The sequence below is a fragment of the Anolis sagrei genome, chromosome 5 (genome assembly GCF_037176765.1).
Source record: "Anolis sagrei isolate rAnoSag1 chromosome 5, rAnoSag1.mat, whole genome shotgun sequence".
Classification (NCBI taxonomy): domain Eukaryota; kingdom Metazoa; phylum Chordata; class Lepidosauria; order Squamata; family Dactyloidae; genus Anolis; species Anolis sagrei.
In genome coordinates, this window is record NC_090025.1 from 70,367,204 (window position 1) to 70,380,100 (window position 12,897).

At 40.0% G+C, this 12,897-nt stretch overlaps 1 protein-coding gene across 3 annotated transcripts in view; it reads right to left on the reverse strand.

Moving 5' to 3' along the window:
- SLC7A2 (solute carrier family 7 member 2) overlaps positions 1–12,897 on the reverse strand; it is a 62,671-nt gene that overhangs the window by 21,317 nt on the left and 28,457 nt on the right. For 2 of the 3 annotated variants that reach the window (XM_060778563.2, XM_060778568.2), the window contains exons 2-4: positions 3,307–3,488; positions 1,447–1,837; positions 406–561 (exon numbers count right to left, since the gene is read on the reverse strand). In XM_060778563.2, coding sequence (XP_060634546.2) covers positions 406–561; positions 1,447–1,822 — 532 coding nt within the window. In that variant the 5' untranslated portion in view covers positions 1,823–1,837; positions 3,307–3,488. The remainder of the gene's footprint in view (positions 1–405; positions 562–1,446; positions 1,838–3,306; positions 3,489–12,897) is intronic. The other variant, XM_060778566.2, reaches the window with a different exon arrangement.

Genomic DNA, 12,897 nt, shown 5'->3' on the forward strand with positions numbered 1-12,897 from the left:
GGCAATAGGAAAAGTAACTTTTTTTGGCCTTCAACTCTCAGAAATCCTAACTGGCTTGGATTTCTGAGAGTTGAAGGCCAAAGCATCTGGGGACCTACAGGATGAGATCCACTGATTTAGAGAAATCCAAGTGATTAAATGAATACTTTTCAAATAAATGTGTCTTCTTGATGCAGCTACACCAGATTAGCAACTTTATGTTGCCACCTTAAGATCCTACATCAGAAGAAAGGTGGGATATACAAAAATAAAGTAAACAAAAGTAAGTAAATAAACAGCATAAAATCACGACAGTCAGAGTTTTAAAAACCATTTTTTCTTACAAAATTAAACGAATCATACTGGATGGTGCGCCTTAATTCGAATTCTAGGAATATGATAAGAATGAATTTTAAACATTTTTACCTGCTAGAAGCAATATAAGGCAGACTGCAAAAAAATCTGGATATTCTGCTAGACCAGAATAATTCATTCTGAAATAGGTTTTGAAAAAATAACCAATTTGTTTTCCAAGGAGTTCATCAAAGGTACCACTCCATGCTCTTGCTACACTTGATGTACCTAAGAAAACAGAACAAAATAGAACATACTATAGATTACAAAAAGGATTACAACAGTACTTTAGTAGCTTAAAATACAAATCCTACTTGAATTTAGAAAGCAGTATCAGAAGTATCATAATTATGTCGGAATCCAACACTACAGTATCAACACATTAAATCTTATCCAGATCCTTGATAAAGGGTGCCTTTAAAAATCAATATAGTTTTATAATATCTCGTTTCAGTAGCATAATGTTGTCTCCTTTACTCAAACCTGTCCCACTCATTATAGACAAAAATCACATGTTTCCTAAAATACCTAAATAACTGGAAAGGCCTAATTTGATACATTGGCTCTGTAGTACCCAATGAAATAAATAGTTAATTTACTTAATCTTTATAATAAATAGCTGTATGAAAAATCGTTTGGTGAGCTTGCCATCAGAACAAACCACATAACACAGCCATGTGGATAAAGAAAGATATGCTCAGCTGCAGACGTTGGTTCTTCAAAGAAACTCATAAGATATATTTGCCTTGCTACTCCATCTTCAAACGTAAGATATGGTTGTACACACAACATAATGTTTAACAAGGCTTAGATGTTATCCAGGGTACCATGGTCAAGAAACCTTTTAACTAGTACATCTATCACTGATACCACTACATTCCAATGTATCCCAAGTCTATTCCCCTCTTACAAGGGGAATATGTTGCTAATCACAGGATCCTGGTCCATTCATACTATTACCAAAAGTACAGAAAAACTAGGCTTAAAAAACATATGTGTCCAGATGACCTCTCACACATACGGATTCCAAGTACTTAGCAGGATCCAGGAGGCAAAAGCCAAGCAGGTTTGGACTGGCATTCTCCCAATAGTCTCAAAGGCTTCCAAACTCACCTATAACATAGGACAAAATGAGATTCCAGCCGGTGATAAAAGCCCAGAGTTCGCCGACAGTTACATATGTATACAGATAAGCAGAGCCAGTCTTTGGAACTCGAGCACCAAATTCGGCATAACAGAGGCCTGCCATCACAGAAGCTAAGGCCGCAATGAGAAAAGAAAGAACTATACTAGGTCCAGAATCTGCTTTGGCAACTTCTCCAGCGAGGACGTAAACACCAGCTCCCAGGGTACTTCCCACTCCAAGGGCAATGAGGTCCATGGTTGACAAACAGCGACATAATTTGGAATCTTCAAGGCTGTCCAAAGTTACAATCTTCCTCCGGAAAAGGCGCCGAACAAATGACAAAGCTGGTCCACAAGTAATCATTTTGGATTGGGAATTCTGAAAAATAAGAGAGTGGCTGAAATATTGAAATAGTAACGATACAGTACTTAGTCAGATAAATGCTCCATCTAGCTCTTGATTGGCAGCAAGCTTTCAAAGGTTTCAGGTAAGCCCATACCTAGAGATCACTGGTATCAATGTTGACCTCCCATCCAAGCACAAACCAGACCTCACCCACTCAGGTGGGATGATGATACACTGTGACTTATATGTATTTCTAGTTACTCATTTCTAATATTTGATACATAGTATATGTAGAAGGAATAGCACATTTTGTAACACTTGGAATTGCAATTGTGTCTGTCCTCCAATGGAGGGCCATTATGTTAGTGAAACAGTTTTCCAGCTTCCCAACTCTGCTCCAAAGGATCTCCCAACTCCAATTTGCAGGACAGGCAAATTCAGCTGTAAAGATGAAGCAAGCTGACAAAAGAGTGGATAAAACTGCTACTGGAAATGCTGATCAGAATGTGGTTATGGGAATGTCACAGGTTTTTTCTAGACAGCACCTATGACAAGCATCTGCCATCATTCTGTTGTTATTGTTGATGTATGCTTTGATGTTGTTTCCAATCCATGGTGACTTTATCATAGGGTTTTCTTGGCAAGATCTGCACAGAGGGGGTTGCCTTGCCTAGAGCTGAGAGAGCGTGACTTTCCAAGATCACCCAAGAGTTAAGCATGGATTCAAGTGTTGGCCTCCAGAATCATAATCCAACACTCAAACTACTACACAATACTGGCTCTCATTTGTTACCTTGTTTTGTTTTGTTTTGTTTTTAAAAAAAACTAAACACATCAGAAATTATGCATTACTTTTTCCTATCATTTTCCAGCCTTACCCCTTCAGAGCACCTTCCCATTCTTAAGCTATAAGAGTCAGAGACTACACACTGTTCAGTTATCAACCTGCGACCTCCCTGAAAACATTTACAAGACTGTAAATTTTCAACTATGCTATATGTCCTACTCCATTAAGGATTACAGTACTATAGCAAATTTTAATAATGTAACCTTACACTCCTGCTGAGTTCAAAACCTTTTCTACTTCCTAGAAAGTGCAGAAAAAATTATAAAAATATAGCTTACTTTTTGAAAATCCTTATAACAAAACAAAATATTAAATGCCACATAAGGATTACAAACTTTCAATAACTTAATTTCAAGTTAATCTAGTTAAGATTATTTCACAGCAATTATCTAGATTTTGAACATTAAATTGCTCTCTTCTTCTTGAGGATTTTTCTATATTCCTCCAAAATATTATAAACACTCTAGGTTTTTTATCTTTAGAAAGCCAGGTATTCAACATTAACAGTCTACTTTGGTGCACTGTTTGCAGACTGCTAAGCCATTTATAGAAAGTGACTCAAAGATTTTACAGACACCATTCAATGTCTTCTCAAGTGTTTTCAGTTGTTTTATAAAGCAACTGCCAACTTTCTTTCAGCCTAACCTTTACTTACCCAACAGAAATATTCAGTTTATGGACTTCTGGATTTCTTTGGTCTAGGAACAAATGGTGGAGGAAGATTTTTGCTTCAATATCTGCCTTAAAAGTCGAAGCAGTCGGTGGTGTGAAGCTGCAAGCTCTAAGGGGGTGGAGGAAAGGCAGCCACAGGTGATTGGATGACGGGAGCCTACCCACCTATTTGGCAAACAAAAATAATGTTTTGCTATTCATATAAGTCATTCCCATTAGACACACAAAGTCAAATTTTGCTGGCTCGCTTTCCTGTTTAAACAGCAAGCGGAGCATGTGGGGAATATACATCCACTAGAGTCAGAAGGCTGTTCATCTAATTGACAGATTAGCTGGAGTTATGCACCTCAGTACAACTCAATGTTGCATGTGAAAAAGTTACTTCCACATGACCAATTATGGCCAGAGCATGGAGTTATAGTATAACTTGACTCAAAGAAACACTGTTTTACTGTTTCTACACCAAGGCGCATGGTGCAATTACAGCTTCAGGAAGCAGAAGTGGACTTCTGAGAAAAGCCATGTGTTTTTGATTTGGGGCATCCCCTAAATTAATGGCTCTCAACCTGTGGGTCTCCAGGTGTTTTGACCTACAACTCCCAGAAATCTCAGCCAGTTTACCAGCTGTTAGGATTTCTGGGAGTTGAAGGTCAAAACATCTGGGGACCCACAGGTTGAGAACCACTGTCCTAAGTGAATCCAGAGTGGCAAGCTTTTAAACAGCAGGAGCCACCCAACAGAAGCTGTAACTTGGTCCCACAGATGTGTGCAAAAAAGCATGTTTTACACAACAGACATCTAGCTCAGCTCTACAAAAATATCCAAGAAAGTTTTCTAACCACTTTCAAACATTTTTTTTAAAGTAAAACAAAACAAATGCTCATCTGCATGCTTATTCACACATTGGCACACATCCTTTACAAACACAGGAGCAAAGACTATGTTGCTATTACCGCAAAGCTAAACCATTCAATCCTGTTTTATTCTCCTCCACGCCCCCCGTTCTGCTTCATGTCTCTCACTCCTCTGCAGAATAAAAAGTACTGCAGGATTAAGATTTATAAGAAAGGACTGAAATGGAAACCACCCTCATTGTAGTAAAGAAATGCACAGAACAGCCTTCTGGTGCCAAATAACACCCTTTCATATTTTAGGAGGCATTTGGCCTAAAGGGTTGTTTCCCTTTTGTTTCTGCTGTTCTGTTAAAACTTTCGTTTATTCATTCTGGTTGCTATGCTTATTTTCTCCCGCCAGATTTAATTCTGATATTGGCTTGAACCCTCCTGTTGACATTTGCAGGTATCGGTTGAACGTATATCTGTGCATATTTTATTTTAGTCATTACAGAAGTTGATCTTCTTTTCAACCCTCTCCAGCAACCAAAACCCTAGCTATCCTGATTCACTACTGAGGCTCCTTCTACACTGCCATATAAAATCCAGATTATATGCTTTGAACTGGATTATATGGCAGTGTAGACTGAGATAATCCAATTCAAAGCAGATAATCTGGATTATCTCCTTTGATAATCTGGATTATATGCCAGCATAGAAGGGGCCTAAAATGTTGCAGTCACCCCACCTCACACACCCAGCTACGCCATGGCTGCTAGAAGGGGGCATCAGAGAAATATGTAGCTGTATTCTCATAGCCAGAGGCGGAATAGTTATATGAGACCTTCAGTAGACTCCAAATTTTCCCAGCAGATAATGTAATCATTTTACATCTGGATACAGGGACATAGCCAGATGATTCTACAATCCATCCAGTGAAGAAGGTGTTGGGCACATATGTGATAGCAAAAATAGAAATGTGCCTTTATGAGTCAGACAAGATTTTGAAGCAATAGAAACAGGGTTTGGGATTTGATAGAGAAGGGTGTGTTGACATATTTTGGATTGAGGAGACACAGGATAGCCACTCAGATGGGGAAACTGACTACCGTTTTGGTGAGCCTAAAATAATGTTATATTAGAGGTTAATATATTGTTCTACTGTGCTTAATCAACCTATAATCAATGCAGTTTGAAAAATGTCTTGGTCTGTTTCTATCAAACCTGCACAGCAATACAGGAACCACAGAAACAACACAGCCACATTTAAGTGATAATCTTGAGGCCCAAGAAACCAGTCCATGAAGATATTAAATAGAGGAATAAGAAAATTGGCAAGGCAAGTGGCAGGATTCCTAGTGTTGAAACATGGGACTGGATCTACACTGCCCTAAATCCAAGGAACTAATCCCACATTATATTCTTACCCCAGATTATCCGGCAGTGGAGACTCATATGATCCAGGGCTCTTCCACACATTCATATAACCCAGAATATCAAGGCAGAAAATCCCACCATCTCTGCTTTGAACTGGGTTATCAGAGTCTGCACAGCCACATATTCTAGTTCAAAGCAGATAATGTGGGATTTTATTCAGCTGTGTGGAAGGGACCCCAGTTCAAAGCAGGTAATCTGGGATCAGATCCTGGGATATAGGCCAGTATAGATCCAGCCTGAGGGGATCCATACAAGGCTCTATCACACATACACATAACATAGTTTGGGGGCCTACAGATGCCCAATGCTGATTCTGGGGATATTAACTGGACATCTGGATTGTAGCTCCACGTGCAGAACTCTTATAGTGGGGCCAGACAGGATCTCAGCCATCGCTTGGTCATTTGCAATTTAAGTCTTCATACTGCAGATGTTATTGGTAACTACTTTGAGCACTTTTATGAGATGATAAGGTAAGCATTTAAAAAAAGGAAAGCCTTTCCTTTCCCGCTAGTTGGCTACATGTGCAACCTGTTCCTGCTTCAATAGGGATGTGGAAGGTCCTGAAACTTGCCATACTCTTCTCCTCAGCCCATTCATCCAGGAACTTTTATTTGTATTTCATGTGCTTTCCATCATGTACTTCAAAAGAAGAACAGAGGTAGCAAGTGGTCACTAGTGACTAAACATCAACAACTGCTGATTTCAAAGGCCTTTGGTATCTGAAATATTCGTATCACACTATTTCCCAGAATATGGCTTATGCTGGAGCTAAAAAGGAAAGAGAGAGCAGAGCTTTTTTTACAGCTGATAGAAGGCCCCCACCTGGTATCTGCTAAATATATGAATCAGACTAACACAAGGTATTTTGCTGCCTGAGACAGTGTAGAAATGTCTGTTTTGCACCCTCACCTGTTAAAGGTACACAGTGCATAAAGCCATATTGGCAGAAAATCCATCAAGCACTTCTCCTGGCAAAAAATAGAGTACAACTAATTAAGTAACCAAGAATTTGCCATTTCTTCATGACACCCCAAATATGATGCCTCACTTCTACCAAATGATGGGGCTAGACGTGATGTGAACACAACAGATAAGTAAAATGCTTGCTCTGCTTTCAGTAAAACACCATTCTCTGGCATGCAACTCCACCTTTAAAACAAACATAATGAAGATATAATAACACTCCTTTTAACATACATCCATTTAAAACAGTTGGCAAGGAACAAGAAGCTACATGTTTTATAACCCAAGAAGGTTTGAGTTACAGGTACATTCTTTTAACCATACTTTTAGCACTAGTAAGAGGCAGCGTAGTGTAGTGGTTTGAGTGTTGAACTACAATTCTGGAGACCAGATTTTGAATCTCCACTCCACGAGCAAACTCAATGAGTGACCTTGGGCAAGTCACACTCACTTAGCCCCAAAGGAATCCAATTATAAACTTCTTAGGAACATATCTTACCATATCTTACTAAGAAACCCTATGCCTTAGGGCAGGTATGGGTAAACCCAGGTCAAAGGGCCGCATGCAGCCCCTTGGGCTCTTTTCTTTGGCCCTCCTCTCTCTCACCATCCTAGCCTTTCTTCGTTCCTTCCCTGTTTACTTCCTCATTCCCTTCTTCCCTCCCTTACCTCCCTCTTTATCCCTCCCTTCTTCCTTCCCTTCCACCCTTTCATCCTACTTTCCTTCCCTCTTTTCTCCCCCCTTCCCTCTCTTTCTTTTCACTTCCTTCCTTCCCTTTTGTCTTCTCTCCCTCCCTTCCCTTCTGCCCTTCCTTCTTTCCAACCATCCCTCTCTTCTTCCTTCTTCCTTCTCTTTTTCCTTCCTCCTTTCCATTTGCAGGATGTTTGGCTGGGAGAAGAGAAGGTAGAGAGAGGGGACATGAGAACCATGTTTCAAGATTTACAAGGGTGTCCCATTGAGGAGGAGGAGGGGAGACTTTCTGCTGCTCTAGAGACCAGGGAACAAGGGAACAATGGTTTCAAATGGCAGGGAAAGAGAGTCGATTGAAAACATTAGGAAGAGCCTGAGAGTAAGAGCTATTGGAGCGTGGCATAGGTTGCCTTGGAGTGTGATGGAGTCTCCTTCTCTGGAGGCTTTTCCATAGAGGCTATCTATTGGGAGCGCTTTGATTGCACCTTCTTGCATGGTAGAAAGTTGGACTGGATGGCCCCTTCCAGCTCTAGGATTCTAGGATTTTATATCAGTCATGCTCCAGTAAGTAGAGATGAGGTGAAAAAATTCTCCCCTCTCAAATATTTGAGGCCATCAAAGAACTCCTTAGTACAAATCTGATGCATAAAAGTTAGTACAGAAAAGGTTGTCAGAATGCAATTGTATATTCATATCTTAATATACAGTGGCTGTAAGTGAAGTATGAAACTTCAGTTGAGTCAGAGTTTTTTGTGATAACGGCCTTTCATCACAAGAAGCAATGTGACAAGGAAGGACGAAGAGCCCTAGAAACTATTAAGGAAATGCATATTTCTTGTAATTCCCTATCAGAATGGTTTCCTGTCAGAGACATATACCTCAGTAATCAGACTTGAGAGTTAAACCTTTATCTACTTCCTCTGCCAAACTACAAACAGAGCAACTTAAATGCGAGATACATAGTTGAAGACACTCACATGCTGTGACGAACAAAACATCTTTCCCCATTTGAGGAAGCATTTCTTCTGAAGACGTGCTAAGCTTATCAGAGCAGAAACTATTAGAATTCAGGTTAGCAGGGCATGACTGAAAATCCACGCACATCCTGTCCACATCTAATCTTAACAACTAGAATTGCCTGAAGAAGATAGATCTATACTGTTTCCCCAGCATACTGCCATTTACCAAAGGCAATGACCTCTGAACTATTTATTTACTTTTCAGCAGTGCAAAGCAAATAGTATGATGCTTGACATTACTCCATGACTGCATGGCAAATTACCTGAAGTGCATAACTCTTGACTATGCATTATTGCAAGGTTATATTATCTTATGAGTAGCAGAAATGGCATGTATAGCATCCACCTTCCATCATGATAGTCTTCAGGTACATAACTACAGGTAGCCCCAGGTTATGAACAAGATAGGTTCTGTAGGTTTGCTCTTAAATTGAATTCGTTTGTAAATCAGAACAAGTACATATTTAAAGTGTAACACCAGCCAGATTTTTTTAGTTTTGATTATACACTAAGGTAAAGGTAAAGTTTTCCCCGTGACATTAAGTCCAGTCGTGTTCGACTCTGGGGGTTGGTGCTCATCTCCATTTCTAAGCCGAAGAGCCAGCGTTGTCTGTAGACAACTCCAAAGTCATGCGGCCAGCATGACTGCATGGAGTGTTGTTACCAGAGCAGTACCTATTGATCTACTCATATTTGCATGTTCTTGAACTGCTAGATTGACAGAAGCTGGGGCTGACAGCAAAAGCTCACCTCACTCCCTGGATTCGAACCTGTGACCTCTCGGTCAACAAGTTTAGCAGCTCAGTGGTTTAACCCACTGCACCACCGGGGGCTCCCTATGTAGCAAAATTGCAAAAACATGTAAACTTTCCTGGTTGGAAAGTGTTATTTCCTGTTTAATTGTGCAGTACTTACTCTGAAAGTAGTTGTTAAACTCCAGAAACTTTGTTTTTGTGGCTGCCACAAACGATACTGAATTAGTTGAGACTCTATGAGATATTTATTGAAACACTGTAGCAAAATGTGCTTCATTTTAACTAGTGCTATCCTACCGAACCATGATAATTTAAGCTTATTGTAATAATTCAATTCTTTTGTTGCATCAGCACTACTGAGTGCTGGTCTGCTTCTGGGCAGAATTCAAAGTGCCACTTACGATCTATAAAGCTATGCATGACTTGGGTTCAAGCAATTTAGAAAACAGTGGCAAGAAATCAGGTTGGAACATCCACACACATACACGTTCCTTTATGTGCAGATCTGAGTTTTGCAGCACTGCATGGGTTGGTATTCATGTCATCTCTGTGTAGCACCCAAAGCCCTTCTCCTGATGGCCAGGATTGGAGAATCAATTGGCAATCTTACACAAACACACAATGATTACAAAAGTGTTGAGAGCTCTACAGGACCTCTGAGAATCTCAGCACTGATGTAATCTTTGTACATCTAGTACAAGGGTGGTAATTAGATCGTTCTCAATACTATCTGCTGGTGTTAACGCTTATATGAGGCAACTTTGGGGCTTTAAGATGGGCTGAGGAAGGTTGTATATGTGCCAACATACCATAACATCTCCTCTGTGTATGGGGAGGGTGAAGTGAGCCTAGTATCTGCCTGTATGCACCTGATCGTTTAGTAAAGAGATGGGAGAGTCTTCTTTGTTAGCTCCTCAGCCAAGAAATTCTCTTCCATGGGAGGCAATCTGGTTGCCTTCTCTTCTTTCAGTTTCCCAGAAAGCAAAGACCTTTCCTTTCAACCAGACCTTTTGCTTTTAACTCAATCTGTAAGACAAATCTTTTAACAGGTTGTACTGTGTGATAATCTTCCATGTTTGAAATGTGTTTTGAACTTTCGGAACAACTCAATTTGTGAAGACATTCCAAATGTACAAAGGTAACAGCCCTTTGGGTATAATGTGAGAGTTACTTTATACTTTTTTGGATGCCCCACTTCCTTGGCCATTGAGGAACTCAGAGACAATAGCAAAGGGTCCTGTGTTTATTTTATTAAAATGCTGAACCCAAGAGAGCATATTAGAGATGGCATTGGAAGGTTGATACTACACCAGACTCTCAGAATTCAGATGGAGAAGAGGAGGCAGTTGCCAGGGAACTGCACCTTCTGATGATGATGGTCTTTCAGGGTCCAAGGTGCTAGACTGAGGTTAAGTTGAGCCCTACTCCCCAGAAGGACCTTGAAAGGACTCTGCAAATACTGGAAACCCATTGCAATCATTCATTTATTCATGAAGAGACAAAGAGATTGCACTGTTCCTGAGATTATTAAGTATAAGACACTGACCTAATTGGGCACCTGGTATGCATTTACTGATAAAACCCCTGGCAACTTTGTTGCTTTCAACCCTCTTTTTTGATGACTAGCAGTACTTTCCAGGCATTTGTGTTTTCCTGACCTTGAATTGGCTACAATTTAATACTTTAAATCTTGCTGGCTTTATTTATCTGGACCATTTACTTACTGAACAACTGGATGATGCCCATTCTATTGCTTCTCCCTTCATCTTGCCGAACATCTTGTGACTGATCTGGACTAAATTAACTACTTAACTCTTACACTCCAACCACCTAGTTCTTGGATTATTTGCTGACTGGAACATAGAACAGCTTTTGAATTGGCCATCTCTGTTTATCTCTCAATTGACTATCTGGAAACTTCTGCTCAATCCAGGTTGTTTTTAGCCTGCTCTATTCCCTCCTCTTGCACTGCATCAGGTTCCCTATTCCCAAAGTGAAAATTGTTTTTATCTCTCTTTCACCAGCACTCAAAGCATGTGATAATTAGACAAAACTATAGCAATGCACCCATTCCCAATGCAAACAATACAGCCTGAACTCATAACACCACCCTGCCTCAAAAAAGGAATGGTTGGCATTAGATGAGCTTTAGAAATACTTGTAGATTACTCTGGACAAAGGTTTATTTTCTTGAAATAGTAACTAGTAATTTTGCAGCTATGACACCATGTTTATTTTCTCTACTAAAAATTAATCATAGGTATTGGGTTGTTGTAGGTTTTTTCGGGCTATATGGCTATGGTCTTGAGGCATTCTCTCCTGACGTTTCGCCTGCATCTATGGCAAGCATCCTAAGAGGTAGTGAGGTCTGTTGGAACTAGGAAAAAGGGTTTATATATCTGTGGAATGACCAGGGTGAGACAAAGGACTCTTGTCTGCTGGAGCTAGATTAGCATATGCTAATCAAGGCGGTGAGTTGAAACATTCACACCTAGCACATCCTCTGAGGATGCTTGCCATAGATGCAGGCGAAACGTCAGGAGAGAATGCCTCTAGACCATGGCCATATAGCCCGAAAAAACCTACAACAACCCAGTGATTCTGGCCATGAAAGCCTTCGGCAATACAATCTTAGGTATTTTTAATAATATTCTTCATCATCCATAAATTTCATCTTTGACATTGCTCTCTTTTGAGACCTTATCTAAGAGCATTATAGACACCTACTTCCCATCCAATCAAGCACAGTCTTTTTATTTCCACTACTATTTCAGATGAAATTAAGCAAGTCTGAGCTGGCTATTAACCTAAGTGGAATCAGCATCTTTTTTTAAAAAAAGTATAGCAGTGAGCAAGCTGGTGAAGGTTTCCCTCTATGACCTTTCATCATACAACCTTTTCATTTTACTCTCAGTTTTTTGGCTGTACTGAGACCTGCTTAGATTACAAGTCTTCCACGTAAGCCAGAGTGATTCATATCAACATTACCCTTTTCATCACCTGGCTGAACAGGAGATGGATGGAATTACTTGGTTCATGGCCAAACATGAAGAAGACTGCGACATTTTGCTTATTGCCTTGTACATAACATGGAGTAAAATACCCATCTTATTACAGAAAGGTACCTAGCTATTTGAATCTCTCTGTCTTACCATTTTCACAACAACATGTAGACACAGCATATTGTTCTGGGTATCCATATCATTTCATAATATGGAACACTCTAGACACAAATGACCTATTCAAGCATTCAAGTCAATGCATGAGAGCACTTACGATGTATGTGGGAGCACTAAAATTTGAGTTGACTGCATCCTCAATGTTATTGTCCATTACCAAGTTTCCCAGTCTAGCTTTTCCCTTTAGGCCTTTGTGCAAAATACACAGAAGTCTCAAGAGGATATGTTCCGCATCTAAAGCACACATGTATTAGTAAATGTTTCAGTGGGAAGAAAGTTTCTACTTGAACTAATTCAAGTTCTCAAATGGACCAGATGGAACACCGACATATACACAAAGACATATAGTCTTCCAGCTGATCTTTTAAATTGTCACCTTCTTTGAACAGTCAACAGAAACCAATGTATCTTTTTGCTGCTTCTGCCCCATAAGACTCCAAGCATATTCACTGCCATATAGCATATGTCTACACATCACAAGAGACTGTTCTATTTTTCCTCATCAAAGAGGTTGCTTGGAATGGCTTGAGTCTTAGGCCAAGTATGCCTTGTGCCTTGCTCCAAGCTAAGACCAAAAGACATGGTGTGGAAACTTTAAAAAAGTTGAGGGCATCATTCAGTAGAGGGAAAATAGTCACCACTTTCATACAAAACTGGCAGTGGGTATGTGCAGTGACTGGAGGGGCCAAAATAA